The sequence below is a fragment of the Helianthus annuus genome, chromosome 2 (assembly GCF_002127325.2).
Source record: "Helianthus annuus cultivar XRQ/B chromosome 2, HanXRQr2.0-SUNRISE, whole genome shotgun sequence".
NCBI lineage: Eukaryota > Viridiplantae > Streptophyta > Magnoliopsida > Asterales > Asteraceae > Helianthus > Helianthus annuus.
In genome coordinates, this window is record NC_035434.2 from 138,898,339 (window position 1) to 138,925,810 (window position 27,472).

The 27,472-nt window shown below is 35.9% G+C and overlaps 2 protein-coding genes and 1 long non-coding RNA gene across 3 annotated transcripts; all 3 read right to left on the bottom strand.

The window, feature by feature from the left end:
• Window positions 1–1,083: 1,083 nt before the first annotated feature.
• LOC118485846 lies at window positions 1,084–3,152 on the bottom strand. Its single transcript, XM_035982337.1, has 3 exons — window positions 2,142–3,152; window positions 1,802–2,054; window positions 1,084–1,712 (listed from the first exon to the last, which is right to left on the bottom strand). Exons 1-3 carry the CDS (start codon window positions 3,150–3,152, stop codon window positions 1,084–1,086), a joined length of 1,893 nt encoding a protein of 630 aa, XP_035838230.1.
• Window positions 3,153–14,556: 11,404 nt separating this feature from the next.
• LOC110906287 lies at window positions 14,557–16,736 on the bottom strand. Its single transcript, XR_002573806.2, has 3 exons — window positions 16,554–16,736; window positions 15,572–15,636; window positions 14,557–14,720 (listed from the first exon to the last, which is right to left on the bottom strand). It is a non-coding gene; the product is annotated as an uncharacterized LOC110906287 (long non-coding RNA).
• Window positions 16,737–17,100: 364 nt separating this feature from the next.
• LOC118485847 lies at window positions 17,101–17,718 on the bottom strand. Its single transcript, XM_035982338.1, has one exon. It carries the CDS (start codon window positions 17,716–17,718, stop codon window positions 17,101–17,103), a length of 618 nt encoding a protein of 205 aa, XP_035838231.1.
• Between the last annotated feature and the right edge of the window lie 9,754 nt (window positions 17,719–27,472).

Sequence of the window (27,472 nt, forward strand, 5' to 3'; positions counted from 1 at the left end):
AAGTTTGTAACTAATAGTTAAATTCCAAGTATATAGTTAGATATGTTAGTTAGTAGATATTCTAGTGGGTGTTATGGTAGACGGGGATCATGACAAGCCAAGAAATAATTAAACAATGTGTTTGGCAAAAATTTGGTGTCCCGGGTAATGTCCGGTTGTTCGGTCGGATACTGTTCCGTTAAGTTGTTAAATTGTTCCATAAGGCGTCTTATACATATATTTTTGTAACACAATTAATATGAAATGATTTGCAAGGATATGCACCATACTCATATTCTTACACCTCCATATTTTGTTTAGATCTTTAAGCAAGATATCCAATATAATATTAGATTTGGCTGATTTTTGTAAGATATGAAATGATTTGCAAGGATATGCACCATACTTATATTCTTACACCTTCATATTTTGTTTAGATCTTTAAGCAAGATATCCAATATAATATTAGATTGTTTCATATATCTTGGCAACTTTCACAAGCTAAATCAATTAAAATAATAGATCATAATCTAGTTATAAAGATTGTTTCATATATCAGGACCACAATTAATTCCTAACACATAGGAAAATATTCAGGACCATTTAGTCAAGTTTTCTGCACAAGCCAAGTACGTTAACAAACACATGTAAGTATATCACAGTAATCAGAGAGCAGTTAAATGATTCAGCACAGTCATCAAGCACTTTAATTAACACTAATAAATTGTACGGAATACATGTAAATTGAGGGTTGTCACAACTATTGCGGTTACGAGAATTTGTTACATGATTTTCCTAACTAAAACATAAAAAAACTAAGCTATTATTAAAATTCTGCTAAATTATAAGATGGACAAATGTCATCCGTTGGACTCAGGGTTTCTATCTCTTTCCCTTTTCCTTTGCCTGATGATTTACATGAACGAATTTGTGATCGCATTGGATCTAAACAAACGTCACGAACATGGCCGTATGTTCGACACCGCGAACAATATACCTGAACGGGCTCTTCCCCACGAGATAAGATTCAGGTGTTTTCTTTTGGATGGCCAGATTGACGTTTTGTAATATGCGGGGGTAATACACTGCCAAGGCCTTCTGGTATCACCCATTTAGACCTATGAGGCAGAGGATTAATCGATTCTTCATACGTTTTTTGTATACTTCGTTTGAATAACACGAGAATGCATAATGACTGCAGTTAGGTTCACCTAAAAATCTTGAAACAGCAATCACATGCCCACAAAGTAGACCCGAAACTTCCCAGACACGGCAGCTGCACGAAAGATTCAAAAAATCAATTACACCCTTTTTCCCACCGTCTTTAACAACAAAACTGTTTACCCCGATGCCTGCAACATTCCAGGTTCTAGACCCTTTAATTTTCTTTAAAATTTTCTTCTGTGCCCACTGAGTCAGTGAGTGGCTCTCCTGCATGCCCTGCAGTCGACGGTCATAAAACCATTTTTGTACAGACTCGCGGAAGAATTCGATAAGTTGCGTTATCGGCATCTTAAGCGAGAATCTAGACAAAGAGTTAATAGACTCCGCACTATTAGATGTCATATAGTGGTATCGATTGCTAGGACAATGAGCTCTTGCCCATCTACCAAACCCAATATTTGTTAAAACTTGTCGTATTCTAGGAACGGCAAGACACAAAGCATTGAATGACTCGTTAAAGTCAGACATCCAATAAGATTTACATGTCTTCCACCATAGTGCCTCGTACTCTTTTTTTTAGACGAAGGCAAACGTAAATTCATCATTAAATGACGACAACACAACCCGTGGTAAACCCGTGGAAACACGTTTCTAACACCTACATGTATAGAATTCGCCCTATTCGAAATGATCGCCATATCTGTTATTTCACCAACACGGTCTCTAAGCTTTGAGAGAAACCATGTCCAAGATTCACCATCCTCTGATTTTCCAATGCCATAAGCAATTGGTAAAATCTGATTATTTCCATCCATGCCCACTGCTAAAAACAACGTCCCTTTAAATTCACCCTTTAGGTGTGCCGCGTCAATGATAACGACCGGTCTTAGATTAAACATAAAGCTACGAATCTGAAAATTAATGATAACAAAATAAGATCAAAACCCATGTTACTTTAAAAAAATAAGAGCAAGTACAAAAGAAAAGGTGTAAATTACCGCATCACCTAAAGCAACAAAAACCATTTCAAAACGACTCTGCTCATCAACCAAGATGTGAGTAACGCTTCCAGGATTTGCAAGCTTCAAATTGTAACAGTATATTAGTAGTTCGGCAAAAGAGTCTCGGGTTGTTCCTTGTAGAAGTTCAAGTGCATGGCTTTTACCACGCCAAGCTTGAAGCTTTGTTATCTCAACCTCAAACCTTTGTCTAAAATCTTTGACAATCTCTTTCGCTCGATATATCCTACCACTGTCTTTTAGTTGTTCCTTTAAAAAGTGACCCAAAACCTTTGGGTTAGCCTGACGGAAATGTGGGTGTGTTTGCGTCTTCGAACAGGTGTGTCTATTGTTCATATGTTTAACAAAAAATAAACTACCACCAGGAATAGCGTATGCCTTAAATCGCCATTCACAACCATCACCCATGCATGACACTTCATACCGTGTCTTTGATGATCTATCAACTTTAAACTCGAAATGCTCTAACAAACATTTCTTTCCCAACTCAAGCTTCATCTCTTCTTTGTTATTGAATATATGACCGGCCTCAAACACTATAGATGAAGAAGCTGATTCGTTGTTAGAAGTGGATGATTTTTCAAAATTATTTTCTAAAATAGGACACTCATCGTTTAAAACATCAACACTTTCTTTTACTGAAATATTTAGATCTGGAGTTAGAAAAACCAGAGGAACCAACACCAAACTCTTGAATAACATATACTTTATATAATTCAAAAGGATTCTGCGTCGCCAAATCAAAAAAAATCTAACATCTCGATCATTAATTATATCGATCAGATCAGTAAACGTAGACATCCGGTATGACAACCGCATAATGTTTGGAGTATCACACATCTTAGAAACATAGTTTAAAAAACTATTATATGAATGATCTGTTTCAATTTCTAAACCACGTCTCCTTGAATCGCCATGAGTAACATACTCAATGTTTCCGTTAATGACATCCCACTTCCCCCCAGTATAAACAACAAACTTGACCCTCATGTTGTGAGATAATTCCAAAAAAACAAACTCTTAGAATCTTAGATTTATAACTCAAATACGGTTTTTCATAATGTAAAGTATTTAAATAAGGGGTCCCTCTAAATAAATGTAAAACGTCTTAAATTTCCAAATAAAATGTCTTAGACTCGTACATAAACGTCTTCAATTCATAAAACAAACGTGTTAAAATAAGAAATCTGGCTCGAGCTGATGTAGCCGGCTAAAGATAGTGAAATGGCTCAAGTCGGGTGGAAACGTCTCAAGCCGTCTGAAAAAATGGCCAGCCATAATGAAACGTCTCAAGCCGTGTGAAACGTCTCAGCCAAGACGTCCAGACGCCAGAGTTTACTGTCGGACACGTGGCAGCGTATGGTTGGTCAGCCGCCAAGACGCTAGACCCCATTGGTGGCGTCTCCCCAAGACGTTTGAGTTGGCCATTTTCGAAAAGTTGACCAAGTCTTGGCCATTTTTGCTATTTTCCCACAGAAATATATCACTACTAGATTGTTGATTTGACTAATACCAATGATTAGGACCAATTTGACAAGTTGTTTTTATATTCAACTAGAATTGCGATCCGCCGCAATGCGGTGGAGATTTTTAATTATAACTAAGTCGATCTATGACTCGAACTTTATGTTAAACCTGTCAAACGAGAAAAAATAGATGATGTAAAAACGTTCACCCACACACGCACATTGCGTCATGTTAACTCGCAAAATTTAGAACGAAACGTAAAAACATTAAAACAAAGACGCACGTTGCGATGTGTTAAGTCACAAAATTTAGAACCAACCATAAAGCGAAAAATTTGCGTAAAATGAAAACTATAAAGGACCAAAGTTGAAAGTAAAAAAGAATTGTGATGATAGTTTGCAAAAGATAAAAAGTTTTGGGTTAAAAGTAAAAAAATAAATAGTTTTGGGTTAAAAGTAATTTATGAAATACTTTTGGGTAAAATGTAAAAAAAAATCAATTTGTTTTTTTGGAAAACCCCCAAAGCCAAGGTTACAACTGTTGGAAATTTAGATGGTATGAATGGATATTAATTTAGTGAAATTATAATTATTTACTATACTCTTCATATGGGTGATAAACTCTTAAGTGGAGTTTTTATGTTAATTTATAAGTTTTTATTAGAGTTTATTTCTCTAATAAAGTCTCTAATAAAGTGAGACTCTTCTCTACCACATATCTCTTGTATGCAATGTAGGTTATGTGCCTAACTTGATGAAGCTAATTACAAGTAGAGATTTGAAAGTAGAATTTTAAAAGGAAAAATTAGAAGAGTTCTTAGATATACTTGAAGACCCACGTGTTGGGTACTTAGAGAGATATGTTGTCTCTATTCAATTTCATCATCTTCATATCATTATTTTCCACAAGTTTTAACACTATAATTTTATCCGGTGTAACCTCGGGCGCGTGGCTATCTTCGACAGTACATACTGCTTCGGCTGTTGTACCCTGGGAGACAGACACGTCGTCTTTAGTAGAGGCGCGAAATCTGTTTTAAGGGAAGCGTGTTGAACACGTGCCTCAACCAAATTCGTCAACGTTTTAGTGTGCTCTTTGTTGCAGTCAAGGAGTATTTTTCAAGACTCAAGATGATGAATACTCGAGTCTAGGATGCTATCAAATGCGCGTGAAGGACCCACCAGAGATGCGGCTTGAATCAAGATTGGTATATAAAATTATATTTTATATTCTTTTTATTTAGTTATTGCAACCGGTATTGTACTATGATATTTCCTACGAAGAACGAGGGTCTCGTTATTATATATTTTGTAATTATATTTTATAAAAAGTGAACCTAGTCCTACAACAACAACCATATGCATAACTAATTTTTCTTTGAGAAACCCCCAAAGCACACCACGCGTTTCGGCGGGGCGTAAAACGGTGTCAACAAGTACTAATGCCACACAACCGTCATCGACCACCAACACTGACTCGACCTAGGATATGCGTGTTGCGACGAACCTGTCAAACATGGAAAAATAGAGGTAAAAACGTTGAAGCACACATGCACATTACGCCGTGTTAACTTGCAAAATTTGAAACAAAACATAAAAAAGTTGAACCACAGTCATACGTTGCGTCGTATTAACTCGAAAAATTTAGAACTATACATAAAACGAAAATTTGCGAAAGATGAAAAGTATAAGTGACAAAAGTTGTAAAGTTAAATTGCAAATAATGAAAAGTTTTGGGTTAAAGTTAAAAAACAAATTATGTAGGGTTAAAATTGCTAAAGATAAAAACCTTTGGATTAAAAGTGAAAAATCAAGTTTTTTTTTAAAAAAAGTCCCAAAACACAAAATACAAGTTGTATTGCATATTTTTGTTGCTTATTTATAGTAATAAAATAAAATAAAATATAATTGACGTATATTGTGAAGTCTACCATTTCATTAGGAGATTTTTTTCTTGAAAAAAATCTAACAAAAATAGTGTTTTTAGTGATTTACCAATATCGATGGTGTTCTTGAAAAAATATTTACAAAAATAGTGGTTTTAGTGATTTAATTGTTTCTCACTCCTACTCTCATTGATTAACCCCGAATTATTAAATAACTATTAATTTAATCATGGTATTAGGTATCTAACATAGCCATCACTAGTGCTCTAGTGATGGACATGGGTATTTAAGTTACATTTATGGTGGACCCGAGTGATTTTTCCCCTCCAGGTCTCAAGTTCAAGTTTGGATGATAGGTGTCTTTCATTGAGGGTTTAAATTGGGGATCTAGGGTAAATTACTTTTTGAGTCCCTGTGTTTTATGGATTTTAACCACTTGAGTCCAAAAGGAAAAAGTTTAACGACCTGAGTCCCCATAAGCATTTTCTTTAACCATTTGAGTCCAAATTTCTAACATTGTTAGAATTTTTTGGTTAAGTACAGTTAAATGACCAAAATACCCTTATATTTATAAAATAAAAAAAATAAATGCCCCTATATACATCACCACTACCAATTGCTACTCCTGATCCATCTCCCTCAGTCTCTTTCTCTCTCTCCAAACAATCACCACCCTAACCATTCTCCAACCACCGGTAAGTTTTCTCTCCGGCCGCCTCCGTCTGCTACTCCAAACAACCACCACTGAACCAAAAATCCCCAACCACTAGGGCTGCAAACGAACCGAACGAACACGAACAAGACCTTGTTCGTGTTCGTTTGTTAAGAAATATATGTGTTCGTGAACCGTTCACGAACACTTATCGAACGAGATTTTATGTTCGTGTTCGTTTGTTAAGGAAAGGAACTTGTTCGTGTTCGTTTGTGTTTGTTTGTTAATTTTAGGCAACGAACAAAAACGAACGTTGATGAACACAAATGAGCACAAACTAATGTTTATGAACACAAATAGAAACAAATGAACACAAACAATCGTTCATGAACAGAATATATAATATACTAACACTTATTAGATATTTAATTTGTCGGGATTTTGAAATAGTTAAATAAATATAAAAACTAAAAACACTAATGAACTATCGAACACAAACGAACACGTTACCGAACGTTCACGAACATAAACAAACGAACACGACTTCTGTTCATGTTTGTTCATTTAACTAAACGAACGAAATTTCTTGTTCGTGTTTGTTTGTTTAATAAACGAACGAACACAAACGAACTTCCCGCCGAACAGTCCACCGACTGTTCGCCGAACGTTTGGTTCGTTTGCAGCCCTACCAACCACCAAAAACCATAGCAGCCTCCGATTCCATCTCAAAATTCCCAGCAAGCAACTGAAAAAATCAAACGCCATAAGAAATAAAAACGGACCGGATAAATCAACTTGTTCATGAAGATGTGGTTTGACTTGAAACGGGTTTAGAATTGAGAGGGTTTTGTGCCAGATTTGTTTGGTATTATCGGAATACCAAAGTTCAGATCTGAATCACCGTCGAATATTAGATTGAATCACCTCGAATTACTAAGGTTACGAAGGCAGTGTGTCTTCTTATGACGGAAATGAGATTCAAAACCCTCTAAGACATTGAATCGGTCAAACTGAAGACGAATATGTGGATCGATTCAATCGGAGTACTCAGATTCATCATATGAATAACCGATTAGGTATGCAGAAGCACCGATCGACGGAGATTCATAGGAACCCTAACCCTAAGTTGGAGAGAATAGAGCCGTTGAAGAAGGTTCGAGAACTTACTGATCAGCTAGAAAGAACGAGTGTCTCGAATCCTCACGGTAATTGTGTTAGTTCTGCTTTTTATTGTGCTTGTGTTCAAATTAATTGGAAAAATGTGAGGTAATATTGAGGTTTTACAGGTTCTAGTTCGTTAGTTGATGATTTAGCCCTAATTGGAAAAATGTCAGGTGATTTTGTGTTGAAATTAATTGGAAATGTTGTGTGTTGTTGGCGGTGATGATGGGGCAGTGGTGGGGATGGTGGCTGTGCGGTGGAGTTTAGAGAGAGAATATACTTGTACTGATGTGCATAAAAAATTTGTACTTTGTGTGTAAATGGCCAAATTACCCTCACAGTTAACAGACTTGGTGGATGGAGTTAGAAATTTGGACGCAAATGATTAAAGAAAATGTTTATGGGGACTCAGGTCGTTAAACTTTTTGCTTTTGGACTCAAGTGGTTAAAACCCATAAAACATAGGGACTCAAAAAGTAATTTACCCGGGGATCTATTGTGCGAGGGGACTCTCTAACGGGGACACAGTTAAAACAGCGTATGCTAGACCTTCAGACCTTCGCGAATAATTCACGCATTTAAAAAAAAAAGTCTCTAACATAACTTATTCTTTTTTATAAATATTAGAATTATCCCTTTTTTTTCTAACAAACCAGCTTTAAAAGCTAGTTTTCTTAAAAACCTGTATACACTAATTTCAATTATACGGTAACTTTTATATTTCCTTTCGACTTGTAATTTTTATACAAATATGTAACTAGAAAAAAAAAAGATTTTTCTTCTGGTTATTATCAACAGTTAAAAAAAACTTTTATTACTAAAACCAAAACCTTTGTTTTTAGTAAAATAAAATATAAAACTTTTAGTAGTTAAGCCTAATTGTGTCTGATCTAGTCTTCATCATTTTGGGTACTCGAAGTATGTAATTATATTCCGTCAAAGTTATTGATGCAAGCATGTATAAAAGACGTTTACAATTGCAATAAAGTTGGCACCTTTGCCGTACGTGAACTAAAAATACCAAAACCGATACAACACTGATTCAGTATCAGTAGTGCCAAACCACCTAATTGGTTCGTATCGGTTTGATACGATATTAGAACACTTCGTTACTACATAAAAAATCGGACTGGCGGAATTATGAAGTTGCAAATTTTTAGTGATATGATATTTAATAAATGGGTAATAAAAAATGATACAATATTTAATGAATGGGTTACAAAAATAAACTGAACGATAAAAATGTAAAATACATATTTTATTAATATATTGTTTTTTAAACCAATTTTTTTAATCTTAAAATATATTTCATTCTAATAACTTAGACAAATTAAATAAGGATAGCAGGTAGACGAGCAACAAACTGCGTCGTCATCCCTTTCTGAATAAAAAACCCTAATCTACTAAAAACTAATAGAATAAGATATTAAATATTGAGCTTCGTTCTCAACGAGTAGAAAATTTCTAGCTCGTGAAGTTAGTTTTTTTTTAAGTATGCTATATTTTGTTATTTATATATAAGATGTATAAGTAAAAAAAACAATAAAAATTTAACGCATTATTGAAATTATTACAATCACATTATTATATAAAAAAATCAGAAACAGGTTTTTTTTAAGTATGTTTTATTAAAAAGAAAGTTAATTTCAATGTTTATAAAAAAAGTAAATTAGGTTATAGACCCAATACCATAAAATTCTGTATGTGGAGTTTTTATAATATAAAGAGTATAAAAAGTGGTTGTGAGTGGAGTAGAGAGAAAATGTTACTGTTCATCTGTATATTTGGAGAGACACTATTCACTCCCTATAATTTTTTAATATATTTTGAAAGTGGTTGTGACTGAAGGTGAGAGAAAATGTAATGATAAAGGTATAAAAAATATTATTTTATTGTAAATGACAGAGAAAATGTAGTGTTTTTTAGTATAATTTGGGATGAAAATATGATGGAATGGATGTGAATGCTCTAAATGAATAATTATCTAATGAATTGGAGTAATCCAATGAAATTAAGAGAGAAAAATAAATATAACTTCAAAATCATCATTTTTAATAAATATTTTTTCACCAATCTATTTTAGAAAAAAAAACTCTTTCATTCGTTATATTAAACATTAAACATAATTAAATTATGCCAGGATATGTTTGTTGACATAGTTATTATAGAATCATTTTTAGTTATATTTGTTTAATATTTTAAGTATTATAACAATGGTTAGACCAGTTGTATTGGATTCTCACAAAGCCACGGCAAATGAGTACAGGGGCGTCGTATTTCGTGACCATATCCGTTAGTTTTTTTGGAAAGCTCGATTATGGAGACGGATGCTCATGGATTATGATTGTGGTGTGAAAAGATGGTCTTTTCTTTTTACAAAAATGCATAGGTGTCCATACGTCACTTGCCATATGACACATGAGATGACCAATTTGATGAATACATATGCATTGGTGAAACATTTGCAAACGACTATCGACAAAAGCTTTGTGGATGTGTTATTAAAAATTATTAAGCAATGTTTAAGAAAGCCAAACTCTATTGATATTTAATCGATACTATAATGACAGTCAATCAAGCACGGATTTCCTAAAATGCTAGGAAGCCTTGTATGTATGCACTAGACTTGGAAAAAAAATCATGTTTTTATGGAAAAGTCAATATACAAGAGGTAACCATGGATATCCAACAACTATGCTAATCCTAGTCTCTTAGAGCCAGTTGCATCACAAGACCTATAGATTTTTATGCGCTTAGTAGGGTTTAGCAATGACATCAACTTAATTAATCTACAACATTCAACCTTGTCTTAGATGGTATGGTAGTGTAGATGCTGTTAGGTTTTTGGCTATATGAAAAATGTGCCCATCCCACATCGGTGCAAGGATGAAAGCTTGGGAGGACTCCAAGCTTATAAAAGGAGTCCAAGGCTTTGGTTTCAAAGGGTCCCAACCAAAAATACACTTGAAGTGTTTGGTTCTTTCTTTCTTTTCTAGTTCTCTTGTCTTAGAGTTTAGAAAGTTTGTTTAGTTAAACGCTTCGGAGAAGTGTGGGTGTAATTGGGTGGGGGGTGGCTTGAGAGATTAGTCTATGTGATTGTAACAATTTGTCGCATAGTGGATCTTTCTCTCTGGAGGCCCGTGGTTTTTCTCCGGTTTTGGAGTTTCCACGTATATTCTTGTGTTCAGTTATATTTCTCTATTGTTTGCTTTGGGAGTGTTGTTGGGGATTCTTGAGACTGCTTGTTTCCCAACAAGTGGTATCAGAGCTCCAGGTTTTTGGGGGAGGTCTCGGTTTAGAAGGTTCGTAGTATGCTCTGTGGTTGCAGCTTAGTCTGATCTTCCACATCAGAAACGGATTTTCTTGGAGGGTGTCCTGGTATTTTGAAGGTTCGTAGTATGCTCTGTGGTTGCAGCTTAGTCTGATCTTCCACATCAGAAACGAGGATACGGTTGTCTCGGTTGACTGTTTGTATACGATAGAATTATACGCGAGCCGGATATACGCATTTTGTCCTGGGAAGGTTCTGGCTAGGAAAGACTTGGTACTTAAGTGTGTCCATTGTGACCCACATCTCTTTCCTGGGAATCCTTTGTTGGGTGTACTGCTTATAGGCTTGGGTGCATATTTTCTAGTATACAATACTGTTTTTGAAGATAATGATACGATGTCGAAATACAGTCCCATGAGGTTCGACGTAGAGAAATATGATGGAAGAATTAACTTTGGTTTGTGGCAAGTTCAAGTCAAGGATGTGTTGATTCAATCTGGGTTACACAAGGCGTTGAGGGGGAAACCGACCCCTGTTTCAAGCAAGGATTCAAGCGGAACCAGTAAAGACGATGATGAAGAATGGGAAGATTTGGATTTGAGAGCGGCAAGTGCGATTCGTTTGTGTCTAGCAAAGAATGTTCTTGCAAATGTGCATGGGATATCAACTGCAAAGGATTTGTAGGAGAAGCTTGAGCAGTTGTATCAAGGCAAAGGCATCTCAAATCGGTTGTATCTCAAGGAACAGTTTCATACCCTTCGTATGGATGGAGATACAAAAATTTCAGATCATCTAAGTGTTCTTAATAATATCGTGTCAGAACTGGAGGCTATTGGAGTGAAGGTTGAAGATGAGGATAAAGCACTGAGGCTCATATTATCTTTGACATCTTCCTATGAGCATATGAAGCCCATTCTGATGTATGGGAAAGAAACCCTGAAGTATGCGGATGTTACTGAGAAGCTATTGTCTAAAGAGAAAAGACTGGGTAGTAGCGGTCATACTTCGTCAGAAGGAACGGTTTTAATATGCGGGAACAGGAAGAAGAAGAAGCACTCACAGAAGATTCCTGTATGCTGGAAGTGTGGACAGTCTGGGCATGTCAAGAGAAATTGTCCAGGTGGAGCAGATTCGGCAAGAGCTCCAAGACAGCTAACAATGTCGCCGTCGTTGACGGTGATGATTTCTTTTGAAGTTATGTCATCCCTATGGTATTCCCGCGCTACCATGAAAGGGGATGCTGTGACAACTCGAGTTTTCAAGACCTTTCTTCGACATGCTATTTGTGTAACGATTGTGCTTGCGTAACTTGTTTACTTTATAATTGTGCACGTTGGTTATGTTGAGATATTGTGTTATCATTTATATGATTAATGTGTAACGTGTTTAGTTTTTATGAGCGTATGAAGTATGTAAAGGTTAAGAATCTATGCTTGCCAAAACTTAGGGTTTCACCATCACACTGCCCGACGAAACTCAAGTATTAAAACCCCACCATGAACTCGACAAAACAGTGAGTTTCGTCATCACTGGGCCGACGAAACAGTGAGTTTCGCCAGGATGGGCTTCCGGCCCAAGTGAAGTCCAGCCGTGTATCGGTTATAATTATCTTGCACCCACACAATTATTCGAACCCTAAATCCCCCAACTCACAGTCGGCAACACCCATTGGTCCCTTAGACGATTTCTTGTGCATCGGTGATCATTCCTCTTACCGGTTAGCATTCTGTCAATATTAGATTCGAGTTCTTGTAGTTTTGTTGAGTTACTGATGTTGTTATTGTAACCTGTTATGTATAATCTGAATTTGTGATCAAGGGTTAATGTTTATATTGATTTATGATTAAGGGTTTGGTTGATGAAGTTCTGATGATTGTGATCTTGTACTAATTAGGGGTTTGATACTTTATTGCTAAACAACTAGAACACACTGAATAATAAATTTATATCTTGTGTATATACACGATCATTAAACGAAAATCAAGGGATCTGTTTGTTGGATGAATATTATGCTACCTGTTAATGTCAAGTGAATCGGTAATATGAATACGTGAATCAGTAATATGAAAACGTGCATGATAGTGAGCTAAGATTTCATGATTAGGGTTGCTAATTATTTGAGGAATTGGAATCGCGAATCTGAGAATGTTGTTGATTGTTCTTAATGTGCATGACGGCAGTAGGGTTTCTGTAAGTGTTTTGACTTTTAAGTTATGTCGACGAAACAAAGGGCCGACGAAACAAAGGGTCGACGAAACAAAGGGTCCGACGAAACAAGAGTGTTTCGTCGACCTGTCTGCGATGAAAACGGGGAGCAGGGGTTTCGTCGATTAGGCTATCATATGAACAGTGAACTGAGTTGTTTGTATTGATGAATATGCGTGATAATTCCTGACTGTTAATGACTGTTATTGAGGGCCGATGAACCCTGAACTGGTTTTAGGTATAGCACACATAACATAGTCAAAGTGGTTTAAATACTTTTGAAAGTCAACAGGTGCAGACTGCATTAATTGAACATATCAAAAGTCATGTGATTATAATACACAATTCACGTAACTCAAGTTGGGGGTCCAATACATTTGATGACATGTGATCTGACAAAGTTGATAACTTTTGAATAAAATAAAATCCATGTGTAGTCTTGAAACAAGCATGATAATGATTGATTATATGTTAAATCTTGCATGGTGATAATATCAATTATAATTTAGTTTTGATCGATACACTTAGCTGTTAGACATGGATAAGGAACATACATATAAACTGTGAACATGAATGAATTACATAACGACTATGTGTTGATCAGTGATCACTACCTGGCATGCACCCAATGATTTTAGCTTATGTGAAAACAATTCGAACATAAACTGATTGTGTATACGTGTATACCATAGGATTTGATTGAATTGTTGTGCACAAGTAGTTAAGCATACCGAGCAAACCGAGGTGAGTTCATACTCTTTCCAAGGCATGGGATTCCTGGTGGGTTGGGAATGGAATTGAATGACTACCTGTGTTTTCATCACTACTAGACTACTTACCACCGTCCTCGGATTGGGAAGGACGCCGGTGCTAAAACCTACGTACTACTGTCCTCGGATGGGGAAGGACACCAGCGCTAAACCTACGTAAAACCTACGTACCATTGTCCTCGGAATGGGAAGGGCACTTACGTAAAACCTACGTAATCTCATACACACTACTGTCCTCGGATTGGGAATGGCACTTACGTAAAACCTACGTAAGCTCATACTTACCACTGTCCTCGGATTGGGAAGGACACCCATAGATACAACTAGTCTAGTAACATACAACATTGGAAGCCCCCACTAAATATCGTATAAAGGTTTGGGAAACAGAGTAAACTGGTATCCCACGTGGGAAACCCCCACCATCTAGGGATATGTTTGGAAAACAGGGTAAACTGATTAATCATATTTTCAACTATGGGAAACCACCACGGCAAGTAAGCCAGCTAAAGATGAACTATGTTTTCGTAAGCAACTTAAAACGAACACCCAACTGTGAACTCGTTCAACTTTGTTGTTGACTCGTTGTTACATGCCCTGCAGGTCCTTAGGTGCATATAATAGGAACTTGTTGTCTGAGAAGCTGGAGTGGTCATGGGTCGAGTTACCTGGAAATGCATCACAAGACTAAGGGCTTATACATGTGGTTTATAAACACTTAACGAGTTAAATATGCTTCCGCTGTAAACTGTGAATTATTGTAACGTTGTAACACTTATTGTTAATAAATGAGAGTTTTATTTAAATATACTCATGAGTTCAATGTGATTGGTGGCTAGGATCCTGGTCAGTCACGCCTCCAAGCGGTGGTATTCCGCATGTGGATTGTAACACCCCCGTCCCAAACGTGGAACAAAAGGTTACATCAGAAGTTAACAGAAAACCTTAAGTCCAAAATAAAAACTTAAATTACAGGAGTCCGACATAGAAAACAACTATCCAAACGGTCCAACTTATAAGTTCTAAAACAACCTGAAGAAATAGATACTAATTCAGAAGTCTAAAAGTTCATGAAATAAAAAAATATCTTCAATCCATAGATTCAAATCCTAGTCGCTCTCTGCACACAGCCCCAATCAACCCTGATTACCTGCCGCGTAAAGACAAAAATTGCGGCTGAGCTCATAGCCCAGTACTCGGATGCAGAACACAATAGACAAACATAATAATTCGAGTAATAAGGATAGTAAAAAATTATTTTTTTATAAAGTTCCTCCGACTAATAGCTCCACCACGCCAGAATAAGACAAGAAATAAAGGCTGAATCAACAAGGGTTAGGAATATTTTATACCGAGTACCCTACAAATCAAAATATCGAAAACGCACCAAATTATATCTTATCTCACATTTAATCACGTATCAAAATGACACACTAGATTGGCCACTCTAGTGGATCCCAAATTCGGAAGGTGTGTATGGCACTACACTACTCAACCGCCCAAATAATCACATCATGTCAAATCGAATCCTAGGATGCATCCATACGCCTCCCAAATATTCCAAAGGCTCTCCCGCGAGCATAAGTAATCCACAAACATATAATCTCATAATAAAATGGAGACGCCGTGAACTGATCACACCGTCACGGAAAGTGTCATGCTATTGGCGCCACAACAACATGCCTATGGTACCTCCATAGGTAGTTGACTCGGTATCCCTATCTCCTGTCTACAAGTCTAGGGTTCTAAGGTCGCTCGAGTGAACACATAATCCAACCTCACACCCAAAGTATGTGCACTAAGCATAAAGAGCCTATGACAAATATAATCAAAGCGATAGCACGCAAACGAATTTAATAAGTTTTCAGAAGCACACAACAATTTAGCTCAAAAGCAAGGAAGCAGATCATACAAATGAGTCGTAGATCAGCGGGACGGATTTTATATAAAGAGATTAGCATGTATTTCGCACATAAATAGAATATCGCAGAACATCCGCACCTGAAACGAGTGTCAAGAACTTCTAAAGTCTCAAGTCAAAGGTCCACCGACGTGCTCAACAAAATCTACATGAGTAATTATACACCTAAATTAGGAGTATTAAATAACGATTCTACTATTCTTTCTCAAAATTCCCCAACCTCGCTAATAGTTATTATTTATATATATTGCTGGTAAAGATATTACTACCTTTATTATTATTTTAATTTAATTTATTGTTATTGTGGTTAGTTCTGTTACTTTAGGAAAACAATTTAGAGAACTTATGAACTCAGTATAGCTGACATACTTTGCTATAACTATATAAGTTACTAAACCAACCAAGGACCATATCAAAACCATTAAGGAGCTTTACAACTGAACTGTACTTGATACTTCCAAAATGGGGACTTCATATTCGTATCTTGAGTGACTTGGAAAAATTGGACCAATAGACTAAACAAAGTGGACCCACCAGAGATTATAAATTAGTAAACAAAAAATGCGGACTCGGAATGGACTTGACTCGACCCAGTAGAGAAAAAGTGCAACAGGGCCTGACCCGTTTATTCATTTATTGAAATCTTTTGACCCGTTCGCTTATTTAGTAAAATCTTTTGACCCATTTGCTCCCCAACATCCAACTGGATTTCTTTTTTTTCTTTTCTTTTTTTTTGGCTGCTGATCACTTTCAATTTCAACTTACAATTTTATGGTCCAAAGAAAATTGATGGCAGAAAACCTACAGGACACATCTGCAGAACTAGATATGAATGAAGATAATTATTTGGTGGCTAAGAACAATTGACCCATTAAATCGATCTGGTGTGAGCATCACCAGATAGTAATTTAGGAGATAAATAATAGTTCGACCTAGTTTCATCCTGTATAAATTTCAATTAGTGATTTATTGTTTCCCAGTTCCCTCAACCAATTACCATCGTCTAAGTTTCAACATCAACATCATGGGTGGGCTAATAATGGAAAAAGTTCAGTAGTTTACCTTAAGATAAGATGAAAAAGCGAACAACAGCAGGGACGTGAATGTGATCGAGTAGAAGTAGTTGTGATGAAATTGAAGTCGGTTCTATTCTCATAAGACATAATTAACACAGGATAACAAGTTCCTCCGATTTTGTTTGCGAGGATTCCGGTAACAACCAAATGAGGGCTACGTGGCGTTAAGGGGAGGGGAATTGGGTTTGACTCTGTACACTTGGTTATTATTTAAAAAGTATGTATTAATTAATTTATATATCATTTTCTATTTCGTATAAAACTATTTGTTCAACTGATAGTTTGACTTGAAAGTTAACCTAAAGAGTTATTATTATTTTTTTACGGATATTTCAACACTATCCCCTTAAATTGAATTTCGTCCCCGAAATTCTAAACGATGCCTAGCAGAAATCCTAAGAACACGTCGGTCAGCTAAGACTTTGTTCGCATTAGACAAGATTAATTTATTCGATTTTTGAAGGCTCTTATATCACATACCCCTAAAAAAATGATTTCGTCCCCGAAATCAAATATAAAGCGTACCTTGTCTATCAGAATAAATGTGGATATCGCTCCCGAATTGAGTCTTCGAGTTCCCATGTAGCCTCTCTTTCTGAATGATTCTTCCATAACACCTTCACAAATGGTATGGTTTTCCTTCGCATTATCCGTTCTTCTCGTTCTAGGATTGTTTCTGCTTCTTCCTCGCACGAAAGGTCTTCTTGAATCTTATGGAGTGGGTATTCCACCACATGCAGCGGGTGATAGTTGTAACCTCTTAAAGTAGAGACGTGGAATACATTATGCACATGCGATAGTGATGGAGGTAAAGCGATGCGGTAGGCCACTTCTCCTACCCTTTCCAACACTTCAAAAGGACCAATGAACCTGGGGCTAAGCTTCCCTTTAAGACCAAAACGATGAACACCTTTACGTGGAGACACTTTTAGAAAGACATGATCACCTGGTGCAAATTCTAGTTCCCTTCGATGCCTATCAGCGTAACTTTTCTGACGTGACCAGGCCTCCTTCAGCTTTTGTTTAGCTAAATCCACTTTTTCATTAGTAATTCTGACTAACTCTGGCCCCTCAATTACTTCCTCCCCAACTTCGTTCCAACAAATTGGAGCTCGACACTTTCTCCCATATAATAACTCAAATGGTGCCATATCGATACTTGCATGCCAGCTATTATTGTACGCGAACTCAACCAAACATATATACTCATCCCAGTTCCCCGTCCATTCTAAGGCACAAGCCCTCAACATGTCCTCTAATGTCTAGATAGTCCTCTCAGATTGTCCGTCTGTTTGAGGATGAAAAGCAGTGCTATATTTCAGCTTTGTACCCCAAGCTCTCTGAAATCCCTTCCAAAACTGTGATGTAAATCGTGGATCGCGATCTGAAACAATTGATACAGGTGTACCGTGAAGTCTAACGATCTCTTTCTGGAATATTTCTGCCAATCGGCTAGCAGAGTACTTCTCTTGAATAGGTAGAAAATGAGCAGATTTTGTAAGTCGATCGACTACTACCCATATTGCATCATTCTTTTTCAATGTCTTAGGAAGCCCAGTAACCAAATCCATAGTAATATCGTCCCACTTCCAAACAAGAATCTCAAGTTGCTGTAATAAGCCACTAGCCCGTTGATGTTCTATCTTTACCTGTTGGCATATAAGACACTTCGCCACAAACTCCGCAACATCTCTCTTCATTCCACTCCACCAAAAGTATCTCTTCAAATCCCGATACATCTTAGTTGAACCCGTATGGATAGAGAAGTGTTTTGTTCTTTCTTTCTTTTCTAGTTCTCTTGTCTTAGAGTGTAGAAAGTTTGTTTAGTTAAACGCTTCGGAGAAGTGTGGGTGTAATTGGGTGGGGGTGGCTTGAGAGATTAGTCTATGTGATTGTAACAATTTGTCGCATAGTGGATCTTTCTCTCTAGAGGCCCGTGGTTTTTCTCCGGTTTTGGAGTTTCCACGTATATTCTTGTGTTCAGTTATATTTCTCTATTGTTTGCTTTGGGAGGGTTGTTGGGGATTCTTGAGACCGCTTGTTTCCCAACAGATGCATGTCATTTGACATCAAATATGAGACATAATACATACAAGGAGAATTTTAGGCTACAATAGTAAAAAGACATACTAGTAGTTGACGATTACTTCTTACTATTGTACCTTGTGAGAGACGTATTCTTACATGAGACATGAAATCTATTTTTAAGAGAGTGCCAAACATATGGCTTTGGCAATATTATGGCTCTACCACTTTTTCGTATTCGGTTTAACTCAATTGTAACTCGTATTATAAGTTTCTGTCAAACTATATGTGTTAAATAATTCTTATTAAAATTTGTTTATAGATGAAAGCTAAAGAATAAAAGAAAAAAAAAACTTAAAAAAGTAATACTGTTCATTAGCATTTGATAAATTTGATAAATATATAATAAGAGGACCCGGGGTGGTCCGTGTTCGACCCCCCATCACTCGTTATCAAAAACCAAACACCGCCGCCGCATGGGAGTTTCACGCGTTAAATGTTTAACGCGTTAATTGGAACACGCGTTGAAGAAATGAAATTGTTGCTGTTTGAGTGTTTTTTTTTTTTAAATTAGTGAGTGATGGAAATTTGTACAAGTGATGACCATTTCCAGCAAAAAAGGATGTGAGTGATGGAAATAATGGTTGATGACATGGCAGAACCTGATTGGATGTTGTGAGTGATGGAATGGTTAGTGAGTTATTCCACCCCGGGTCCTCTAAAAATTATTAAATTATGAATGATTTTTCTGCATTATTTACTTGGGTAGAGGAGATTCGACAATCGACACAATACAGCGGTCTAGACGAATCTGAACTAGTAAAATCTTACTTCCTTCACCGTTACACGGGTACGAAGAACAACTATGGAAAATCCATGTAACAACAGGGAATGACCTGATGTGAGTTAATAATTCAACGCAAACATGGATATAATTTATGTAGGCCCCGAGAAATTAATTCGTGATTTTTCAGTTAACCATTCTTCAAGTCGTGAACAGTAACCGTATTGGTTAATCGATATAGGAAAAAAATAACAAAAGTTTCTTAGATCAGTTTTTTAGTTTCAGATTTTATTTAAAACCCCAAAATATAATCCACAAAATTGGAGATCTCATTGTTACAAAAAGGGTTTTCTTTAGCGAAAGTGAGCAGTAACTTTAGGAGACATTTGAAAGAGTTGAAAAGGTAAAGGGGCATTCCGTGATTCGAAAACTTGCAGGGGGAAAGTGGAAAAGGAACAGTGGCAGTGGCGCAGTGCTCAGAGAAAATTATATTATACACCACTACAAATGAAAACAATCATATTTTAGATTTTAGTACATGGGCGGACCTAATCGTTTAGCAGCCGCAGTACGGGATACGTGTTAAGTGCGTATTATTTTTTTTTCGCTTTTATACTAAGAATACCCTACAATCTAAACGTGTAGAATGACGGAGCCTGTTGAAACAATGGCCCAATTGTCCAAATTATTAATAATATGATTGAAATTGTGGACCAATTAGTAGGGTTCAGATTGTATCATAATAAAACATGTCGAGTTGTTAGCTCCTTTAAGACTATAATCAAATATATAATATATAGGTTCAACCTAACAAGTTTACGCTTTTGTCACAACTTGTTTATAACCCATCTACCAGTTTATAGTTTCATGATCACAACTAATTTACAATCAGTCAACTCGTTAATAGTTTGATTGCAACTAATTTACAACAACTCGACCCGTTAGATAACTTATGGCTTGCCAACCAGTTTAACCCGTTTTTACGAATAGTTTTTCTGTTACATTGTTTTAAATTGACTCGGTTGTATCAAACTATATGCTTCATAAGCTACACCCTCTTAAAATACTATTGTCTTTTCAATTAGAAAAACCACTCATATTAACCTCTTTATCCATGCTCATCCATTTCTTTTAACCTGTTTGATAAGTAGCTTGAAGACGTGGATTGCTGTATTATTTTGTTTTTCTTGTATTTTGATAACAAAATTAACAGTAACATAATTATAAACTTATAAACTTGTACTCCTTAGAGCAAAACATGTAAATAGATATGACTTATGTATGCTTTTGACTAACACATAAATTATTTACATTATAAATTGTGAACGTTTATTTATTTGATATATAAAGAAAAACATTTCAAAAAAACATCCTAATTGATTAACTGAACCAAACAAATTGGTTTTGGATGGTACACAACTTGTAGTACGACATATCTCCCATATTTAACATTCATAACATACTTTGCTTCTCCTCGTTATTTTTGGTAAAATCCTACAATAGCCGGATTTCGTTGGTTTGCTTTGGGTCGTTCATCTTCTACTATAGTTCCCAGAAGTTGGGAGTATCCCAAACCATATTTATCGAATACGCCAACATACAATATTCAAGAGTTGTAGATAAGGATTCGAATCGTTACCATGCTAAACTAAGGTGTAGTAGATAAGGATTCGAATCGCTACCTTGCTAAACTAAGGCGTATAGATCATGACTTGGGCATGGTTGTTCGATGGTTTTGTAAGGTGTGGTGGCCAGTGGCTTTCGTTGATCAGAAAGAAAAACAATGTAGCGTTAACTTGAAGACATCATCGATAACACTAGTTTAAATCATTTTTACATTTATTAAAGGGTAAAATGCCAAAATCGTCCCTATGGTTTTGTCACTTCAGTCCAAAAATGAATATTTTTGTAACCGGACTCCGAGATTTCATTTTTTTTGTCATTTCCATCCAAATCACTAACTGAGTTAAACTATATCGTTAACTCATGAACACTTTTGGTAATTCGCAATCCTCAGGAACGATTGACAATTTATCCATTTATTCTTTTTTTTTCTTTTTTATCTTTAAATAAAAACAAAAAAACTATATATATATATATATATATATATATATATATATATATATATATATAGTGGAGGGTTCAAATGAGAAGAAATTCTTTGTAAGAAGAAAAAAGAAGAAATTTCAACCAATAAAAATGCTTCATTAGACTTCATTTAATATGTGTACTAAATGTAACTATAAGGGTATATTAGTAAACTTACATACATCATTAATTGGTAGTTTCATCTTTAATAACTAACTATATTAAATTTGTAACTTATTTTTAAAATATATATTTTTCACAAAAAATAAAAAATCATTTATAGTGTAGGATAAATACGAGGCGTGTAGGATAAATTACGAGTTGTGTAGGATAAATTTCAATATGTGTAGGATTAATTTCGAAATGTGTAGGATAACTTTTGATGTGTGTAGGCAAAAATATTTAGTGTGGAGGATTATAGTCTTAATGACTAATTAATTAGTCAAACATAATAATAAATAAGATGAGAAAAAAACTATTTAATGTTTTACAATTATACCCTTTTATTCTTTTTCTTCTCAATAAAATTTTCTTCTCAAATGAACCTTCCCCTATATATATATATATATATATATATATATATATATATATATATATATATATATATATATATATATATATATATATATATAGGATTAGGTTCAAACGTGAACAAAATCCCAAGAGTGAACTGCGTGAACTAATCTTGGCCCTTGATTTTGTTTTAGATGGTAAGGGGTAGGATTGTCATTAACCATATAAAGTTAATTTTATTTTTTAAATTATATATCAATTTTTAAAGAGATTTATCACAATCAGTTACCAAACATGATAACTAATTTCTATAATCTTGTGATTTCAATATTTCCCTCAAATGAATCAAGATTCGAATGCAAGAAATTAAGCAAAAAATCAAAATCGCAAGTTTCTTTTCTTCGTTATTCAATTTGGTTTTAGAATTGAAAAAACATTTACTTGGATTTTGGTTTACGGCAAGAGCTTTGAAAAAATACAATTGTTGGTTGTATATGACATCATCAAATCATCATCATCAACATCAATCAATTCTTCTTCATCGGTGCAAACAAATTTTGCTGCAATATCCAATTCACCCTAAACACCTTTTCAAAGGTTTGTTGGCCAAGTTTTTTTTCATATTATCGCACGGTGTACATTTTTGTTTTGTATCTGATTATTTTTTTATTTATCAAAAAATGCTTTTCGATGTTTCAGTTTTGTCGCTTAACGCCGTCGGTGCATGACAATGATCTCAAACGGGTGCCTTGTACACTGGAAATATGATTGCTGATCCAGAAGAGCACTAGATGGGATGAGTTTGACTGCATCTACTTTCAAACTGGTTGACCCGAATGCATTTCAGAAGGATAATAATTGATTTTTGAATTTTCGTTTATGTTGCGATTTTCATATTTTAACAATGTCCCAGTGGTGTTGGTGAGTTTAGATAGAGCTTAGGACAGGAGAGGTCAGGGGTTCAATCCCCATGGTGTGCAACGTTAGCCATTCAAAAAAAAAACAATGCCCCTTTGTGTTCGTATTCGGTTTTGCTTCATGCTGATTTCGTCAATGTGTATATGTATTCTAGGTTTGCAGATTTTGTCATCATGGTTACAGATGGTCGGGATGTTTGTATTATGTTTTATCAGAAGGATGATGTTGTATACTTATATACACAGATGTATATTGATAACAATACTCATAACTTTCTTGGTTTTATATTATCCCCATGTTATACACATATGTACAACTCATGTTTTTTTTCTTTCTAAATCTTACAGACTTTTTGTTAATGGTTGCTTATACACATGTGTACATCGAAATTTGCTTCAATAGGTGCCCTTACTGTTTTAATGGTACATATCGATTTTTACATATGCATACTTATATTTACAACAAATGCGTTTATTGGCTGCTATAATAATCATTCTAATGTGCATAATTACAATATTTTGTTTAACTTACTTTTTACTCTAAACGTGTAGAGTCGGTTGCAAGTAACAACAAACTGATTTATCACTTTATTTTCCACATATGGGTATTTTATTAACAAACACACGTATACACATATAAAACAGGTGCAGAACTAAACGAGTTTACGATCAATACACAAGTGTAAACATACATATACTCTGTGTGAGCATGGACCTAAAATTCCCAGTAAAGCATCGTACACAAGTTACATAAATCGCAAAAAAAAAAAAAAAAAAAAAAACCCAAAAAAAATAAAACACAAACCAAAAAACATTTTAACTTATTCAAATAAATTTCAAAGTACCAACATCAACAAAACATCTAACCACTTATAAAGAAGGCAACCATGTTTGTGTCGTCATCAACCAGTGCCTTACACATATTATTGTCTACCACAAAATCTACTATTCAAAAGTCCTATTCGCCTTGTCGTATGCAAGCGCTTCTTTCAGGATTTGATCACGGTGCTTGTTTTCATCTGAACCAAGTCTACTATCCCATATTTCTGTTGTTACCCTGAACCAAGTCTCCATTTGTCGCATAGCAAAAACGCCACAATCAACCGAATTTCAAACAATCGCATAGCAATGCCCCATAAAAGTCCCGCGACTTCGGATGATTAACTGATTTCAAGTACTTTACGACAATGTCTTTCTGCAGAAAAATAAAAATATAAAGTACGTTACACTGTATGGTGTTTGAGTTAGCCTGTGTACGATACACAAGTGTACAACTTGAACATACACATGTGTACACCGGTAATTCCAATGTACACATGTGTACTCTTCTTCATCGCCCACAATGCCTATCTGCCTTCTTTTCTTTGATAATAAAAAAAATTGAGGAGATATTGATAGATAATGAAAAAGTCTGAAAGTGCACTATTTTTTAGGAGAGATTATGAAATATTCAACAAATTAAGAATTTCGGTTACAAGATTCCATAATTGCTAATTGTAAATATACAATAATACCCTTTTATATTTAATTAAATATATAAATTTAGCCCAATAATTACAATCTTGCCATTTTCTTATAATCTCAAGATGAAGATGATGAAGATTGATGTGGTGAAAATGGGTCAAATAAAACTAACTAAATTACCCTATTTCTAGACTCACTAAGTTTTAAATTTATAAAACTAAGACTCGACCTAAACCCTAAATCACGCAACCGGCAAGTGAACCGATCGACGTAGTAAAGCTAAAGTAAGTCCGAGTGTCGAACCCACGAGACTCTACTGACTACGCTACGACTCTATCTAGACTCAAACTGACACGACATACTAAATTGTTTATTAATTTGGGGGGGGGGTTTCTAAAAATCCTAAATAAAATAATAAAATAATACTAGAAAGCTAGACACGAACTCAAACGAAGGGTCTGATCAGTGAGAATGAAGACTACCTAGGCTAGACGCAGGCTAAACTCAGAATGGATTCCTAAATGATAATGATGTGGTGTGGAACCGGGATCTTCTAATGCTAAACCTATTAAGATACCACTAAGCCCCTCAAACACTCTCGAGGCGATTCTTGTGGCACTACCTAGGATGTTACGCTCACCGGTTTTCTAGATTTCTTGCCCGTCCTCTAGTTTCTTGAAAGTGCTTATGTAAGACGTTCTACTTTGCCGCGCGAACGTCTAAAGCAACTATGGGTTTAATCTTGGCTTAATAGACAATGGGTGGTTAATTCCTTATAACTACTCCGAGACCTATCAATATCCTCGAGCCTTTCCGCGACGAGTCTAGCAGCACACTTGATTTTAATTAATTACCGAATATTGTTCCTAAGGTTACTAGTGCACTTTTCACCCTAAAGAATTAATGACCTATTATGTGATATAGACACTCACCTAAGTCAAGAACCCTAATTCGACTCTATTCCGTGATAAAGACCGTCACCAAGAATCGAATGGAACAAATAACCAATAAATAAATAATCACAAGCACACATATGCACCAAGACAAACTATCATAGTGTTTACAATACAAGAAAAGTCCACAACCACATCAATAATCAAATAAAAATCCAAACTTTGTCATGCCATAGTCATCGCCTAGTTAGTTTATGGTTTTAGCCGGAAAACATCATCAAAAACAAAGTCAAAAGCATTGTATCAACTGAATTCATTGGTAACAAAGTCTAAACAAACAAAGAACGAAAGAAAAAGGTATGTAGAACCCGAATCTTCACTCCTGAATGCTCAAAAACGCTATCCCAATGATTCCAAGCTTCCCAGATGCTTCAAGCACGTCCACAGCCTTCAATCAGCAGCCAATTCTTGCCCTAAGATGCCCCAAGTTCGTAATAATCCGGCTGTGCACGCGTATATGTTATTATATAACCAAAAACCCTAACTTGCCATGCACTCCGCAACCTTCTGCCGACACAGACTCTTCAGGCGGCCCGCGTGAAGAAATGGCTTGAGCTAACGCGGGTCGCCTAGGGTTTAAAATCCTGAACATCTTGCCAAAACTCTCGCGGCCCGCCTAAGAGTCATGCCTAAGTTGACGCGGGTCGCGAGAGGTAGTTATTCCTGCAATTCTTCCTTTAAGTCAATGCGGGGCGCGTGAAGATGCCTGTTAAGTCTACGCGGCCCGCCTTGGAGCTCCAGAACTGCAATTTTTCTTCGTTTCAGCTCCCGACTTCCTCGGTTTCCGTGCCATCCTTCCGCCTTTCCAGAATTCTGCTCGTTTTCGCTCCTTTTGGCTGTAAAGACCTGGAAACACAAATAAATCAATAGTATGTACATTCTAAACTAAACCGACACTAAAACTAACTAACTAACGACTAAAACCGACGCGAATACCGATGTATTTTGCAATACATCAAATATCCCCACACTTATCTTTTTTTCGTCCTCGAAAAAGAATAATGCAAACGGAATCATAGTCAAGATAGTCGATCGGGACAAAAGCTTAGATTATTTTATTAAATCGATACTCGTGTTAGCCGCGATTGCAAGTATAATGATCCTCTTAAACCCAACCCGGTTTCAAGCCCTTATCATGCAATTTAGGTTCAAGTTCGGTCAATCCACCTAGGGTCTCACGCTACGAATTGCAAGTCCACCTACTCCCCCCTCAAGCTTATAGGACAAAAGGAACCACCACTGGGTTATTTCCTAACCGCCTTATACCAAGATCAAGAGAGTTTAAAATCAAATCTATCCTTCCATTTTTTTTTCATTTTTCATTTTTTTTTTCATTTACGAGCGTAGACGTTGCTTTCCCTAATCCTAGAGGTATTCCGGCTGTAGAGTCGCTATCCCCAACCACAGATTACATAGGCCTCGGTACTTTTTATTTATTTTGCAAGGTCGATTTCACACATTCTAGCGGTATTCCGGCTGTAGAGTCGCTATCCCCAACCACAGATTACATAGAATGGCTACTTTCATTTAGTTTCTAGCTCGCTTATTTATTTATTTATTTATTTTTTCAACGAGATAATGACCAAAAACTCTAACGATCTTAGCTTATAACGGCATCCCTTATACTATTATTGGCGGTTTCAATTTCCCCACTTTCCCTAGATGAGAACCCACTAGTAGACCGACAATTAGGTATAATTAATATCAAAGGAACCCGAAACCGAATCAAGCCTACCCGCGCATCCCAAACTAGACACAAGCACGATTTTTCTATCTCATATTATTATTATTTGAACCCGATCAAAAACCCGACTTTTCTATCATTTTCCGTTTTTATTTTGCAAATTTCTTATTTCAAAAGACATTTTCTATTTTTATTTTTATTTTTTTTTTATTTTTTTTTTCTTTCGACTCAAGACTTACTAACTAAAAGTTCCCATCCCCACACTTGAATGTTGCATTGTCCCTAATGCAAGGATGTAAACCTGACTCCTAAAACCTAAAAACAAAAATAAATAAATAAATATACAAGTATACAAGTGGAACGACTTAGCTGAATCATATGTGAGACTGTCAGTATGCCAGTCGATACCACACATGCCCTCCAATCCAAAACGCGCTCAGCAAACTGTACTAACTCGGACACGCGAACGGAAGCGGC

Bases quoted from the DNA above. Each gene is read 5' to 3' on its own strand.
- LOC118485847 (XM_035982338.1), bottom strand. From the start codon at position 17,718: ATGGCACCATTTGAGTTATTATATGGGAGAAAGTGTCGAGCTCCAATT.
- LOC118485846 (XM_035982337.1), bottom strand. From the start codon at position 3,152: ATGAGGGTCAAGTTTGTTGTTTATACTGGGGGGAAGTGGGATGTCATT. The intron at 2,055-2,141 runs GTAATTTACACC...ATTAATTTTCAG, and splicing joins TTGTTGCTTTAGGTGATGCG to ATTCGTAGCTTTATGTTTAA. The intron at 1,713-1,801 runs GTGTTAGAAACG...TCTAAAAAAAAG, and splicing joins GGCGAATTCTATACATGTAG to AGTACGAGGCACTATGGTGG.